The sequence below is a fragment of the Panthera tigris genome, chromosome C1, assembly GCF_018350195.1.
Source record: "Panthera tigris isolate Pti1 chromosome C1, P.tigris_Pti1_mat1.1, whole genome shotgun sequence".
In the NCBI taxonomy this organism is placed as follows: domain Eukaryota; kingdom Metazoa; phylum Chordata; class Mammalia; order Carnivora; family Felidae; genus Panthera; species Panthera tigris.
In genome coordinates this window covers 78,526,673-78,544,338 of record NC_056667.1, presented here as the reverse complement: position 1 = coordinate 78,544,338, position 17,666 = coordinate 78,526,673, and the positions used below count along the sequence as shown (strand labels likewise).

The window sequence follows — 17,666 nt, the reverse complement described above, 5'->3', positions numbered from 1 at the left end:
CTCAGGGTCATTAGTTCAAGCCCCACACTGGGCTCCACCCTGGATGTGGAGCCTATTAAATAAACAAATAAATAAATAAAACAAAAATAAAGTATTACTAGAACAATAAGCAAATAATATGGTAATCTAAATTGAAAATATAAATGACTTAATGTCCTTATTAGGCATTTTAGCAGTGATTTTTACATAAAAAACAAAGACAAGGAAAGTAGCAAGTTTAAACCAAAAATGAGTAATGAATTAACTTCCGCAAAAAGAAAAAGCTTTCGAAGAACTTTCTTTAAATATACTGAAATATAAATTTATTCAAAAGCAATAAAATAACAGCTTCTATGAAGTATGAGCTACATGTAATAAATACAGTACCAAAAATCTCATTTTTCATCATATCAACATCTTCTTTTAATTACAACTTTTCTCCCTGGAATATTAAAAAAAAAAAAAGATTAGTTTTTGAAATATTCTTATATTAATTTAGTATTAATGTCCACTATAATAATCAGGAACATAATTTAAAGCAAGAGTGGGAAATGCTTACTCAATTAAACATGAATCAGAAAAAGTAAAAAATGGACCACATGAAATGTAAAAAGCAAATAATTCTGGTTGGGGGGGCATTGGGAGGGAGTGCAAAGTTTAAATTGATTTAAAAAACAAAAACAGAGGACACAATAAAAATAAAATATTTAGACACTGGTGTCACATTATGGTTTGAGGGCACAGTAAGGAAGATAGAGGAAGGGCTGCATGAAAAAAGTCAGTGAAAAAGAGGGAAGAGAAAAAAAAGCAAAAAAGGAAAATGACAAGAGAAATATTTGCATCAAAAAAGAGCACAACATACAGAAGTAGAAAAATACTGGGAAAAGGCCCAGAAGATTCTAAAAATACAAGTCAAATACTCTTGTCACACCTTGGTCTTTACTTAGGCCAGGGATTTGAAAATGTTATTACGTCTCTGGTATTGCCTGTAATCTTGCTTCACCTTGCTTTTATCCATCCCTGTTTTCCCGATAGCTGACTTTCTCAATTTTTGTTTTTCATCTTATTGCATGGCATATGGACCATATTTGCAAATGACTTTTCCTTTTTGGAAATAAGATGATTATAAACAATACTTCTTACAACTTCATAATAAGCTGTGAATTACCTAATTAATCAGTATTCACAGCACAGTATTCCACTGTTCAGATCTAAAACAGGAGTTTTTAACTTGGTATCTGTGAACTCCTTGATAATATGTTCAAAATTTTGTGTATGTGTAATTTTTTGTGTGACTTATGAAGGTTTTGTCACCAGAAAACTGCTGTGCTAGAGGCTTTATGGTGAATGAACTGCCAACATAGTTAACTGTTAGGAAAATCAGTATTTGGGCTATAACATAAGTAAAAGAGATAACTAACACTTATTAAGTACTTCTCACATAGTCATTTCTAGTTTTTTTCTGCTGTATCAATGGACTTTAAAACTGCACTCTCTGGAGCACAGCTGGATTAAGGCCAACTGATGCCCTCAACACAACTCAACAATGATGCCCCCTCTCACCTTTTTATTGCTTAGAATAAAGAGCTTAAGGATTCTTCACACAAATCAGAGCATGACTTAAATGCCAGCTGGTGTTACTCTCTACAAAAGCGAAACTCACACCATAAGTCAGAAACAAATGTAATTTCTTGATGACACCTTCAAACCAAATTTAAACCTAAGGCACTCACTATACCAAAGAAAAAGATAGTTTAACAGTGCACACACATTAAACTGCAACATGGCAGATAAAGACAATTACAAAACAATCTACTACACTCAAGTGTGGCAGTGAAAGAGTTAAGGGCATGATAGCTAGGGCAAAACACTGTGGTACTCCCTTTCCCTTGGTGCCCTAATCTCAGGCTTATGTTCCTTAAAGATTAATCCAGGCCTGCTCTGAACTCTTTGCATAAGCAGACATGTAAGAGGGTGAGCAAGTAACTGGGCAAAGGTCAGCCACAATCCACTTTTAATCAGATAAATTAGCTTTGTATCTGATTGACATATTTGGGTTTCTTTATAACATTCTGTTTAACAGTTTCGTTGGCTTAAAAAAAGGTTAAAATTTCTGCTTTTATACCAGAGACAAATGCAGTGTTCTACTTTAGTGTGGGTGAGGTGAGCTAAGGACAAGAAATAGCCTGTAGATCAAGGTTCTACAACCCAATTTAAAATATGTCAAGTTTTACAAATTTTACACTTATTAATGCAATGTACATGTAAATGATCATGAAGTTAGACAATAAAACCATGGTAAGTCAAAGTTTCTTTCAATAGTAGCAGTCCTTGCTCTGAATTTTCTCACCTTCCATTAAAAGAAAAAAAAAAAAGGAGTCCCTACAGAGAAAGTATTGGGAAGATGTCTTCAGGTATCTTTCCCTTAAGTTTAAGGTATAACGACAAGTGATGGCCATCTAAGAACTGAGTAAAACCCACAGATGAGCATTTGTCAAGCATTTGTCCCAGCATGGGTCCCACAGAAGTACAGAATAGAGTTCTGAGCAACCCAAAGAACCAGCCCCTTCTTTTCAAGACAAAATTAAACCAACACAGGTAATGCAATTGAGTCTCATGAGCTATGAGGCCCAGGTGAGATTATGTTAAGGCTACCGACTATGGTTAATGCATTTAAAACTCAGTAGAGCATCACTAGCAATGAACAAAGCTATAATGTGAACAGAATTTAACTTTGGCTGGATTTTCTTAAAAAACTGGCTATAGTATTTTGCCTATTTTATTTTATTAGTATTTTGCATGTTTTAATTTGGCTCTGAGCTTCCATTAAAACAGAATAGGCAAAATGAATTATTCAAAGGCATCTATTTATTCCAATGACCTATAGACTAAGATATTCTATCAATCAGTTGTGTAGTAACTTTTAAGTCCTAACCTCTTAATCTCTAATTTACTAAGCAGTTGCAAGACCAAACTATGTAATTAAACAGTACTGAAGACAATAGAAACACAACTATGAAATTAGTATATCAACAGTGGTTAAGAACAAAGCCTCATCTATATAATGGGGATAATAATAGTACCCCCTAGCACCTAGCCACCAATTGGGTGGCTCAACTGATTAAGAGTCAGATTCTTGATTTTGGCTCAGCTGATGATCTCACAGTTCTGGAGTTTGAGCCCCATGTCCAGCATTGGGCTCCACACTGACAGTGCGGAGCCTGCTTGCGATTTTCTCTCTCCCTCTCTGCCCGTTCCCCCACTCTCTCTCTCAAAAATAAATAAATTTTTTTAAAAAATTAAAAAAATAATAGTACCCCCTACAATAGAAGAAGTGTTTGGTACTATTTGGGTAATAATAGTACCAATCAATAAAGATTAAATGAGCCAATTTATGTAAAGCAAATAGTACCTGCATATAGTACTAATGCTTGTGTATTACTATGATTACAATTTGTCACTGTACTAATCAAGTTTATTCTAAATAAATCAAGGTCTATTTGACCAGAAATAGACTGTTGCACATCTAGGACTCGAAGGGCCACTGGAGTGGAGCAGAGTTCTTAAAAAAGGAAGCAGTGTTTCCCACTAGGGAACATTATGAAAACTCATGACAGTTCTTTTTGGTTGTCACTATGATGGGAAGAAAGGGACATCGTCTTGCTGGCATGTAATAAGGACAAAAGATGCCAGATATACTTACTTGCAGGGCCATTTCCACCAACAAAACCATCTGCCTGGTAATCCTGCTAGACTTCCCTAGTCCATTTATATTTTCCCATTCTCCAAGATAACTATTTCATATACCTTTCCTGTTCTTAAACCTCCAATACCTTACCCTGCCATAACTCATAACCTCACTAAGAAAACCTTCACTAAGAAAATACAGGCAATCAATCAATAAAGAAATTGCTCCCTTCTCACCAAATCTTTCCATGTGTTTCTGTACGCATATATTTTGCTTTTTCTTTCCCACTACAGTGGATGAACTCTTATCCAAGGCCAATTCTTCTCTGCTGGAGTCTATCTCCTTCAGCCTACCTTAAGAATTTTACTCCTTCCACTCTGTGTCTTGAATTATCAGCTTCCCTGTTTACCAGATCATTCCCACCAGTCAAATGCTGTTTATCTCATATTCTAAAAGCAAACAAAACAAAAAACTCTTTCTTGACTATTTCCCTCATTTCTTTACATCAAAAGAGTTGCCTGTTTTTGGTGTTTGCATTTCTTCTCCTATTCTCCGCTGATCACACTCTAATCGGGCTTTATCCCCACTATTACCATGAAGCTGTTCTCATAAATGTCATCAACAGCCTGCATTTTACCAAATATATCAACTATTATTCCTCACTTTATTTAGCAATGTTTGATATCAGTCTCTTTTCTGAAACATGTGATGTTATGTTTTCCTTATTTTTTCTCCTGTCTCACTGTTTAAATCTCAGCTTTATTGGATACTCAACTTCTTGAATGCTAAAAGTAACTTAGCTTTACTAAATTAGGTTTAATTTCGGGGCTTCTTTTTTCTACTCCCACTCATTCCCTTGACTTAACAAGCATTATGGCTTTAACAACCATCTACATGCTGAGCTAAAAATTTAACTTTAGTCTCATTAGCCCAATCATTCATTTGTCACCTTCAGTTCGACATCTAATAGAAACCTCAAATTTAATATATCTAAAGTCAAACTTTTGATCTAAGAGGTTTCCAAATCTGCTCATCAACTAGTATTCGCCAACTCAGTGAAAGCTCACTTACTCTGGCCAAAATCTTTGCAGTCTTCTGGACTCTTATTTCACTCAAAACCTACATTAAATCCTGTTGGCTCTACCTTCAGAATATATCCAGATATGGAACCATTCGCAACACTTCCACATCTATCCTCCTGCCTACCCCAAATTGTCTCTTGCCTGGATTATTACAAGATCCACCTATACAAGATCCACCTACAGATACAAGACTATCCGCCTAGATAGTCTCTGCTCTTGTTCCTTTATCATCCATTCTTCATAAAACAGCCAGAGTGACCCTTTAAAAACATAAATCAAATAACTGCCATTTCCCTATGCAGAACCCTCCAATGGTTTCCCATCACACTTCAAATAAAATCCAAAGTTCTTGCAGGAGCTACAAGACTATTAGAGCACCCTCACCCCCCACCTTACAACCCAACCCCTAACTAACATCATCTATCTCCTACTACTTTCCCTTTTGTTTACACCAAACCAGCAATATCCCTCCTAGCTGGTTTTTGTACATGCCAGACACGCTACCACCTCAGGACTTTAGTACCTGCTGTTCCCTTTCCTCCACTGCCCTTCCTCCAGATATTGGGATTTCTTACTTCCTACTTATTATAGGACTCTGATTAAATGTCACTTTAAAAAAAAAAAAAAAGCTTATTTATTTTGAGAGAGCGAGTGAGCACGCAAGCGGGGAAGGGACAGAGGAGAGGGAGAGAATCCCAGGTAGGCTCCACGCCATCAACACAGAAGCCGTAGTGGGGCTCAAATTCACGAACTGTGAGATCATGACCTGAGCCGAAATTAAGAGGTGGATGCTTAATCAACTGAGCCACCCAGGCGCCCCCAAATGTCACCTTCTTGAGAGGCCTTCCCTGACCACCTTATCTAAAACAGTACTCCCATCACATTGTATGCTCTTATTTCCACCTAGCATTAGAGCATGTATCTATTTACTTGTTTACTGAAAGTTTCCCCACAAAAATGTAAACTCTGTTTGGACAAGGTCTTGGCCAGTTTTGCTTATTTCTATAATTCCAGTGCCTGGTATATAATAGATGCTCAATAAATAATCAAATGGCTGAATAAAGGATATAAAGTAAACACAAATGTAGTTTTAAAAGGCTAGACGAAAACTAATTTCATCAGGCATTATACACAATTGCCTTGTTTACTATACCATCTGACTTGCTATATACTTGAGGTTTCATGTGAAAATTTTATTTTACCAATAAGAATATTATTTATATCACTTTCTGCTTATAAGTAGTAAATTAAGCTCCTTTCAAAGTAGAGAAATGAAAAGAAGCTCTAATAGTTTTTGTCTTAGATCCATTCTAAAAATGCTTAAAAAAATTTTTAGGCCACCAATTCTATTTTGAAAGTGAAGCCAATGGGCATTTGAAAAAAGCTGGATTTCTCTGGAAGAGATTCTTTATTTCTATATGCAAGTTATAGATCAAATGCTTATAAAAATTTTGAGTGTCTGCAGGGTCTGTGTAGTAGGGATATAATTACCTATTCAGTATGATATACACAGAATAATGGAAGTAGATAAATTATGTAAATAAGATACTCTGCCACTGTGGAAGTCTATGACTAAAACAAAGGTCCCCTTAATAATTTTTACTAGAATGTTTCCAGAAGTCTAGAAACACAACTAATTTTGGAACTCCAAAAACATTTTCTAGTATTGCTGACCCTTGAATAACATGGGCTGACCTTTGAATAACACAGGTTTGAAATGCATAGGTCCACTCATATGGCTAATTTTTTTCAATAAATATATTGAAAAATTTTTTGGAGACATGCAACAATTTGAAAAAAACTTATGGAAGAGCCTCACAGCCTAGAAATATCAAAAAATTAAGAGAAAGGTATGTCATAAATGCATAAAACATATGAAGACACTAGTCTATTTTTCATTTACTACCATAACATACACACAAATCTATTATAAAAAGTTAAGGTTTATCAAAACGTATGCACACACAGATTGTATATGGTGCCATCTGCCGTTGAAATGTAAACAAATGTAAAGATGTGGTATTAAATAACTGTATAAAATTAAATGTAGTACTGTAATAATTTCGTAGCCACCACCTGTGGCTATTGTGGTGAGTTCAAGTGTTGTATTGCTTAAAACACTGTGTGACGTTTATCATCTCCATGTGAGCAGTTCATCTCTCCACTGAATTGTGTATCACAATAAAAAAGTGACCTCTTGCAGTTCTCACATATTTTTCATGGTGTTTAGTGCAATACCATACACTTTGAATAACATCACGGAACCCATATGAGGTGCAGCTAGTGATGTTGGAAGAGCTCCCAAGAAGCAGAGAAAAGTCATGACATTACAAGATAAAATTGAACTGCTTGGTATGCACTGGAGACTGAAGTCTGCAGCTGTGGCTGCCTGCCATTTCAAGATAAATGAATCCAGTGTAAGGACCATTGTGAAAAAAGAAAAGGAAATTTGTGAAACCATAGCTGCAGTTACGCTAGCAGGTATGAAAACCTTGTACTTTTTATCTTGTGTTTTTGAAAATGCAACTTTTATTTGAGTGTAAGATTGCTCTAAGAAAGACATGCCTATAGACTCTACTATGATTTGAGAAAAAGCAAAGTCATTATATGACAACATAGGACAAAGGAAAGATAAGGATCTAAAGCTGGAGAATTTAATGTCAGCAAAGGATGGTTTGTTAATTTCAGAAATAGGTTTTGCTGAAAAAATGTTGAGGTACAGCCACAGCAATTTCTTACTTGACACATCTCCAAAGGCAAGAGAATTAAAAGCAAAAATGAACTATTGAAACCTCACCAAGATAAAAAGCATCTGCGCTGCAAAGGAAACAATCAACAAAACTAAAAGGCAACCGATGGAATGGGAAAAGATATTTGCAAATGACGTATCGGATAAAGGCCTAGTATCCAAAACCTATAAAGAACTCACCAAACTCCACACCCAAAAAAACCCAAATAATCCAGTGAAGAAATGGGCAGAAGACACGAATAGACACTTTTCTAAAGAAGACATCTAGATGGCCCAAAGACGCATGAAAAGATGCTCAATGTCACTCCTCATCAGGGAAATACAAATCAAAACCACACTGAGATACCACCTCATGCTGGTCAGAGTGGCTAAAATGAACAACTCAGGAGACTATAGATGCTGGAGAGGATGTGGAGAAAAGGGAACCCTCTTGCACTGTTGGTGGGAATGCCAACTGGTGCAGCAGCTCTGGAAAACTGTGGAGGTTCCCCCAAAAATTAAAAATAGAACTACCCTATGACCCAGTAATAGGACTGCTAGGAATTTGCCCAAGGGATACAGGAGTGCTGATGCATAGGGGCACTTGTACCCCAATGTTTATAGCAGTGCTTTCAACAATAGCCAAATTATGGAAAGAGCCCAAATGTCCATCAACTGACGAATGGATAAAGAAGATGTGTTTTATATATACAATGGACTACTGCTTGGAAATGAGAAAGAATGAAATCTGGCCATTTGCAGCAATGTGGATGGAACTGGAAGGTATTATGCTAAGTGAAATAAGTCAGGCAGAGAAAGATACCATATGTTTTCACTCATATGTGGATCTTGGGAAACAACAGAAGACCATGGCAGAGGGGAAGGGGGGGAAGAAAAAGTTACAGAAAGGGAGGGAGGCAGGCAAACCATAAGAGATTCTTGGATACTGAGAACAAACTGAGGGTTGATGGGGGGTTGGGGGAGAAGGGAAAGTGGGTGATGGGCATTGAGGAGGGCACTTGTTGGGATGAGCACTGGGTGTTGTATGGAAACCAACTTGACAAATTATATTAAAAAATTTTTTTAAATTTGCAATTCAAGAAAATCCTAATTTAAACTCTATGGTAAACCTGTAACATCAACTATTAAAGAGTACATTGTTTAAAAAAAAAAATGTTGAGCTAACAGAGAAGCAGCTTCTGCTGACCAAGAAACAGCAGACAGTTCCCAGACACCATTACGAAAATCACTGAGGAGAAAGGGTATCTGCCTGAATGGGTTTTTAATACAGACAAAAATGCCTCCAAAGACATTTAGTTTTATGACCTAGACCTTCTAGGGTATGGACACTGAAATTAAAGCAAATGGTTGAAGAACAATTGGTATTGTCTAAAATATTTTGAAAGAAATGCAAAAGCAAAAAAAAAAAAAAAAAAAAAATCACCCAGAAATGCTGATGTATTTTCATGAAGTTACACGAAATGTGCCTGCCTCTCCTGCCTCCCCTTCCACCTCCTCCACCCCTCTGCCTCTGCCATCCTTCAGACAGCAATAATAATAATGGCTGCATAGTTAATAAATCGAACTGTTGTGTATGTGTATTTTCATGTTAAATAATAATGTATGACAAGAACTGTGAGAGATGTTTCTGTGTCATCATCACCATCATCTAAGTACTGACCATGTAGAACATCATGTGCAAGATGTATATGGAAGTAGGCAAACTATCCTTACATAGGTATAAGGTAAGTAGTATTTAATATAAACTTAATAATGTGTTAGTTTTCTGTTTTATAACTTTGCTTTCAAATAACATTCCCATAGGGTGTGTCCCTCTCTCTAGTAAATGAAGAAGGTGCAGAGCAGCCCATCATCACAGGTAAGTAGTTTTTAAAAAAAATACAACACTGTTTCCAACAGTATATAATGAATATGGCTAGAATGAAATTTTATAATGATTCATTAGTGTGGAGGCTAGGCTACCATAAAGCATTCATATTGCTTCTGCTTCCTTATCAATGTATGAATTATTAACCTATAAATAAAGATGAATTTTTTTCATATTATCTTTTCATTTTTTATATTTAGTGTTAGTTATACATATATAACACCAACAGTGTTTTGTATAAGACAATATTGATGTGGGTACTGACAGATAATTCATCTTGTAAAACATGATATAACTTACATTATCAGTAAATACAATACAGTACTATAAATGTATTTTCCCTTATGATTTTCTTAACATTTTCTCTAGCTTTATTGTATACATATAACATACAAAATATGTGTTAAACTGTTTAGGTTATGAGTAAGGCTTCCAGTAAACCAGCTATTACCAGTTAAGTTTGGGGGGAGTCAAAAGTTATATATGAATTTTTAGCTGCACTGGGGTGTCAGTGCCCCTAACCCCTGCACTGTTCAAGGGTCAAGTTTATTCTAGAGTTCAAAATACTTTCCTAATATGAAACAGACTTAGTACTTTAATGAAATATAAAGATTATATTTAATCATATGTATAGGCTATTTTAATCAAAATTAATTTTCAATGCTAAATTTTCAACCCTACTTACAATGGAATTTTTTGAACTTTCAGTATTTACGTATCACTTAATGGCATGCTTCATTTAAATACATGGATTTTTTTTTACAAACAATAAAATGATATTCATTGGAGACAAATTATTATAACTTCTAATGAAAGACATACATACCTGAGGTATACCAGCACCTGTTTGCATAGAAGACTTTTTTAATAGTCTCACTTCTTTGTTTATATATCTTAGCATTCCACTAAGAGTACTGAAGTCATTACTTTCAGAACTATCATCTTCTATGTCATATGTGAGAGGTTTAAATGAGTCTGGCTGGGTATAAGTCAGATCCTTCTGGCTTTCTTCTAATGTTGACGACTGTTCTAATTGCATTTTTTTTAAGTCTTGTAGTAATTCTTCAGAAAGATCTTCATTACTACCAGTTTTGACACTAAGGTCACTGGCACTAATTGAGCGACGTAGTTTTCTACACTTGAAAAAAGCTGCATGAGAATGTTTAGCAAATTTTGGATCTTGAATGGCAGGCATAATTTCTGTTGCAGATGTAAGCAGGGCTGGTAGAAACTTGATGTCTTCTGCCCTTTCACGTCCAGAAATTTTGGCTTGTAATCTGGTTAATTCTGATTCCTGTAGAAAAATACGTACACAGTAGGTGTTCAATACATTTTTGTTAAATGAATAAATTACTTAAATGATCTCTAAGAATCTATGATTTTTTAAGTCAACCTTCTGCCCAGAACACAAATTCCTTTCATAACAAACCATGAGAGTTTTCCAAACTCTGTTTAAACCCTTCATTTTGGGAAAATTACCTATGCTCACTTGAAATATGTTAAAACTACACTAAGAAACTCCATGAAAACTAGATTTTCCTTATACAAATGTTATAGTAACAGTATAGGGAACAGACACACAGTAACAGGGAAAATATAAAGGAAAAGGAATCCAATTGTATCACTAAAGAAAGCAGCAAACTGTGAGAAGAGAGGGACAGAAAAGAACTACAATAACAAAATGGTGCTAAGTACATACTTATCAATAATTACTTTGAATGTAAATGGAATAAATGCTCCAATCAAAAGCCAGAGTGAAGACTGACACAGAATGGATAAAAAAGCAAGACCTATCTGTATAAGCTGCCTAAAAGATACTCATTTCAGACCAAACAACACATAAAGGTTGAAAGTGAAGGGAGGGAAAAGCATTTATAATGCAAATGTAAATGAAAAGAAAGCCAGGGGAGCAATACTTCTATGGGATAAAACAGACTGTAAAACAATGACCATAACAAGAGACAAACAAAGGACACTACATAATCATAAAGGAAACAATCCAACAAGAAGATATAACAACTGTAAGTATTTATGTACCCAATGTGATAGCACCCAAATCCATAAAATAGTTACTAACAAGCATAAAGGTAGTAACTGATAGTAATATAGTAATAGTAAAAGACTTAAATTTTTTTTTTTAATATTTTATTTATTTTTGAAAGAGAGAGAGAAACAGTGCGAGTGGGGGAGGGGGCGGGGAGAGAGGGAGACAGAATCCAAAGCAGGATTCAGGCTCTGAGCTGGCAGCACAGAGCCCAAAATGGGGCTCGAACCCACAAATGGTGAGATCATGACCTGAGCCGAAGTCAGACACTCAACCAACTGAGCCACCCAGGAACCCCAGTAGAGGACTTTAATACCCACTTACATCAATGGATAGATCATTCAAACAGAAAATCAACAAGGAAGCTAGTTTTGAATGATACAGTGGACCAGGTGGATCTAAGATATATTCAGAACATCCCATTCTAAAATAGGATACACAATTTTTTTTTAATTTTTTAATGTTTATTTATTTTTGAGAGAGAGAGACAGAGCATGAGTGGGGAGGGGCAGAGAGGAGACACAGAATCTAAAGCAGGCTCCAGGCTCTGAGCTGTCACTACAGAGCTTAATGTGGGGCTCGAACCCATGAACCATGAGATTATGACCTGAGCCGACATAGACACTTAACTGACTGAGCCACCCAGGTGCTCCAGGATGCATTCTTTTAGGTGCACAGGGAGCATTCTCCAGAATAGATCACATTAGGCCACAAAACAAGTCTCAAAAGATTGAAAATGACTGAAGTCATACCATGGATCTTTTCTGAACACAATGCTATGAAACTAGAAATCAAACCATAAGAAAATCTGGAAAGAACACAAATACATGGAGGTTAAATAACATGCTATTAAGCAATGAATGGGGGAACCAAGAAATCCAGAAGAAATTCTAAAAAAATGGGGAAAAATGAAAACGAAAACACAGTGGTCCAAAATCTTTGGGATACAGCAAAAGCAGTTCTCAAAATGAAGTTATAGCAATAAGGGCTTACCTCAAGAAGCAAGAAAAATCTCAAATAAACAATCTGCTTACATCTAAAGGAGCTAGAAAAAAAAAGAACAAAACCCAAAGCCAACAGAAGGAAGAAAATAATAAAGATTAAAACAGAAATAAATAGAAACAAAAAAAATTGGAAGTGATCAATGAAACAGGAGCTGGTTCTTTGAAAAGATCAACAAAATTGATAAACCTTTCAACAGACCAATAAAAAAAAAATTGAGAGGGAGAGAGAGGATTCAAATAAACAACATCAGAAATGAAAGAGAAGAAAGAACAGCTGACACCATAGAAATACAAAGGATTATAAGAGAATATTATGAAAAATCATATGCCAACAAACTGGACAACCTAGAAGAAATGGAGAACTTCCTAGAAACACATAACCTCCCAAAACTCAATCTATAAGAAATAGAATATTTGAGCAGACTGATTACCAGTAATCCAATAACTCCAAAAGTCCAGGACAAGATGGCTTCACAGGTGAATTCCACCAAACATTTAAAGAAGAGTTAACACCTCTTCTTCTCAAACTATTCCAAAAAATACAAAAGGAAGGAAAACTTCCAAATTCATTCTATGAAGCCAGCACTACCCTGATACCAAAACCAGACAAAGACACTACAACAAAAGAGAAATATAGGTCCATATCAATGATGAACTTAAGATGCAAAAATCCTCAACAAAATATTAAATACAAACTGAATCTAACAATACATTAAAAAAAAGCATTCACCACAATAAAGTTGGATTTATTCCAGGGATGCAAGGGTGGTTTGTTATTCACAAATCAATGTGATACATATCAACTCTAGAAAGGATAAGAACCATATGATCATTTCAAGAGACAAGGAAAAAGCATTTGACAAAGTACACATCCATTCATGACAGAAACTCTTAACAAAGTAGGTTTAGAGGGAACATAGCTCAACATAATAAGGGCGATACATCAAAAACTCAAAGCTAACATCATACTCCATGGTGAAAAACTGCCAACGTGTCCCCTAAGACCAGGAACAAGACAAGATGTCCACTCTCAACACCTTTATTCAACACAGTATTGGAAGTCATAGTCATAGTAATGAGATGAGGAATAAAAGTCATCCAAATTAGTAAGAAAGAAGTAACTTTAACTATTTGCACATAACAAGATACTATATATAGAAAACGTTAAAGACCATGAAAAACCTACTAAAATTGCTAAATGAATTCAGTAAGGTCATAGAATACAAAAGTCAATATTCAGGAATCCACTGCATTGCTACACTACTAATAAAGTAGCAGAAAGAGAAATTAAGAGAACAGTTCCACTTAGAATTGTACGAAAAATAATGAAATGCCTAGGAATAAACTTATCCAAGGAGGTAAAAGACCTGGACTCTGAAAACTATAAATACTGATGAAAGAAAATGAAAATGACACAAAGAAATGGAAATATATTCCATACTCATGGATTAAAAGAATAACTGCTAAAATGTCCACACAATCCAAAGATATCTACAGATTTTATGCAATCCTATGAAAATATCAACAGCATTTTTCACTGAACTACAACAAATAATCCTAAAATTTGTATGGAATCAGTAAAGACCTTGAAGAGCCAAAGAAATATGGAAAAAGAACAATAAAACTGGAAGTCTCATAATCTCAGATTTCAAGACATACTACAAAGCTGTAGTATTCAAAACAAGTATGGTACTGGTGCGCGCGCGCGCGCGCGCACACACACACACACACACACACACACACACACACACACACACACAAACCAAACCCATAGATCAAGTGAACAGAACAGAGAGCCCAGAAATATATCCAAGGTGCCTGGGTAGCTCAGTTGGTTAAGTATCTGATTCTTGGTTTCAGCTCAGGTCATGATCTCGTGGTTCGTGGGCTTGAGCCCAGCTTCGGGCTCCACGCTGGGCATGGAGCCTGCTTTAGGGATTCTCACTCTCAATCTCTCTACTCCTCCCCTGCTCACACTGTCTCTGGAAGGAAGGAAAGCAGGAAGGCAGGCAGAAATATACCCACAATTATATGGTCAATTAATCTTCAGATGAAAGAGGCAAGAATATGCAATGGGAAAAAGACAGTCTCTTCAACACACAGTGCTGGGATAACTGGACAGCTACATGCAGAAGAATGAAATTGGACTGCTTTATAATACCATACACAAATATAAACTTAAAATGGATTAAAGACCTAAATGTGAAACCATAAAAATTCTAGAGGAGAGCACAGGCAGTAATCTTATGACATCAGTTGTGGCACTATTTTTCTAGATATGTCTCCTGAGGCAAGGGAAACAAAAGCAAAAATAAACTATTGGAACCTCATCAAAATAATAAGCTTCTGCACAGTTAAGGAAACAATCAACAAAACTAAAGGGCAACCTATGAAATGGGAGAAGATACTTACAAATGATATATCTGACAAAGGGTTAGTATCCAAAATATATAAAGAACTTATACAACACCAAAAAAACAAATAATCCAATTTAAAAATGGGTGGAAGACATTAACAGACATTTCTCCAAAGAGGACATAGAGATGGCTAACAGACACACTGAAAGATGCTCAACATAAATAACCATCAGGGAAATGCAAATCAAAACCACAATGCAGTATCAGCTCACAATTATGAGAGTGGCTAAAATCAACAGCACAGTAAACAAGTGTTGGCAAGGATGTGGAGAAAAAGGAACCCTCCTGCATTGTTTTTAGGAATGCAAACCAGTGCAGCCACTGTGGAAACAATATGGAGGTTCCTCAAAAAGCCAAAAATAGAACTACACTATGATCCAGCAACTGCACTACTGGGTATTTATCCAAGAATACAAAAACATTAATTCAAAGGGATATATGAACCCCTCTGTTTATTGGAGCATTATTTAAAATAGCCAAAATAAGGAAGCAGCCCAAAGGTCCATTGACAGATTAATGGATAAAGATGTGGTATATAGGGGCGCCTGGGTGGCGCAGTCGGCTAAGCGTCTGACTTCAGCCAGGTCACGATCTCGCGGTCCGTGAGTTCGAGCCCCGCGTCAGGCTCTGGGCTGATGGCTCGGAGCCTGGAGCCTGTTTCCGATTCTGTGTCTCCCTCTCTCTGCCCCTCCCCCGTTCATGCTCTGTCTCTCTCTGTCCCAAAAATAAAAAAATAAAAAAAAAAATAAAAAAAAAACGTTGAAAAAAAAAAAAGATGTGGTATATATTTACAATGGAATACTATTCAGCCATAAATAAGAATGAGATCTTGCCATTTGCAGTGACATAAATGGAGCTAAAGAGTATAATGCTAAGTGAAATAAGTCAGTTAGACAAAGATAAATACCATATGATTACACTCATGTGGAATTTAAGAAACAAATAAACAAGGGGTGCCTGGGTGGCTCAGTTAGTTAAGTGTCCGACTCTTGATTTTGACTCCGGTCATGATCTCATGCTTTGTAAGATCAAGTCCCCATCTGCTGACAGTGCAGAGCCTGCTTGGGATTCTCTCTCTCCCTCTCTCTTTGCACCCGCCCCCCACTCATGCATGTGCAAGCTCTTTCTCTCTCAAAATAAGTAAACGTTTTTTAAAAAAAGAAACTAACAAATAAAATGAGCGAAGGAAAAAAAACAGAAGGGACAGAGATAAACCCAGAAAGACTCTTAACTACAGAGAACAAACTGATGGTTACCAGAGGGGAGGTGGGTGGGTAGATAGGTAAAATAGGTGATGGTGATTAAATATGCTCATCACTTGTAATGAGCACAGGGTAATGAATGGAAGTGTTGAATCACTACATTGTATACCTGAAACTAATATGACACTGTATGTTAACTATACTGGAATTTAAAATAAAATTAAAAAAACATTAAAAATAAAAAATATAAAAATATATATATTCCATGTAAATGGATATCAAAATCCTAGAGTAGCTCTACTCACATCAGAAAAAACAATATTTAAGCCAAAACTGTAACAAGAGACAAAGAATGTCATTATGTAATGATAAAAGGGTCAATCTGAAAGAATATATTACATAAATATTTATGGTCCTAAAAAACATAGAAGCACCTAAATATATAAAGCTAATATTGACAGACCTGAAGGGAGAAAAAGACAGAAATATAATAATAGTAGAAGACTTAAATATCCCATTGTCATCAATGGATAGATAGATCAAGGCAGAAAAATCAATAAGGAAAAACGACTTGAACTACACATAACACCAAATGGACTTAACAGACATTTGTAGAACATTCCATACAAGGCCTATACACATTCTTCTCAAACATACAAGGAACATTCTCCAAGGGAGACCATGTGGTAGGCCACAATACAAGTCTTACAAGAAAATTGACAATTTACAATTATGTCAGGATTAAAAAAATATGCTACTGAATAGCCAAGAGGCCAGAAAAATTAGAAAAAATTATGTTGAGACAAATGAAAATGGAAATACAACATACCAAAAATTATGGGATACAAAATATGGTATCCCATATGGGATACAGAAAAAATATTTTTAAGAGGTAAGTTAATAGTAATAAACATCTACATTAGGAAACAAGATCTCAAATAACCTAACTTCACACTTTAAGGAACTAGAAAAATAACAAATTAAAGCCCAAAATTAAGAAAAGGGGAAATAACAAAGATCAGAGCAGAAATAGAAACTAAAAAGACAACAGAAAAGATCAATGAAACTGAAAAGAGAGGGCTTTTAAAGTGGTAAAAAATATATATACAAATCTTTAGCTAGATTTACCAAGAAAAAAAGGCCCAAATTAATAAAATTTGAAATGAAAGAGGAGACATTTCAACTGCTACCAGAGAAACACAAAGGATCATTAGAGACTGATACAAAGACTTATATACCAACAAACTGGACAACCTAGAAGAAACAAATTCTACCAAGACAATATGAAGAGAATATCTGAACAAACCAATTAATAGTAAGGAAATTGGATCAGTAATCAAAAACTTCCAAAGAAACAAAAGTCCAGGACCAGATGACTTCACTGGCGGATTCTATCAAACATTAAGGAAGAATTAATTCCAACCCTTCTTAAACTCTTCTAAAAAACAGAAGAGGGAACCCTTCCAAACTCATTTTATGAAGCCAGTGTTACCCTGATGGGAAGCCACAAGAAAAGTGGCCAGTATGCTTGATGAACATAGATACAAAATTCCTCAACAAAATAGCAGAAAAGCCAAATTCCACAATACATTATTAAAAGGATCATACACCATGATCACATGGGATTAATTCCA

General features: G+C 35.6%; 1 protein-coding gene across 8 annotated transcripts in view; it reads right to left on the bottom strand.

The window, feature by feature from the left end:
• Window positions 1-285: 285 nt before the first annotated feature.
• The window catches only part of CCDC18 (coiled-coil domain containing 18), a 108,240-nt gene continuing 90,859 nt past the window's right edge, over window positions 286-17,666 (bottom strand). For all 8 annotated transcript variants that reach the window (XM_042997906.1, XM_007073414.3, XM_042997909.1 and 5 more), the window contains 2 exons: window positions 10,192-10,659; window positions 286-421 (listed from right to left, as the gene is read on the bottom strand). In XM_042997906.1, coding sequence (XP_042853840.1) covers window positions 407-421; window positions 10,192-10,659 — 483 coding nt within the window. In that variant the 3' untranslated portion in view covers window positions 286-406. The remainder of the gene's footprint in view (window positions 422-10,191; window positions 10,660-17,666) is intronic.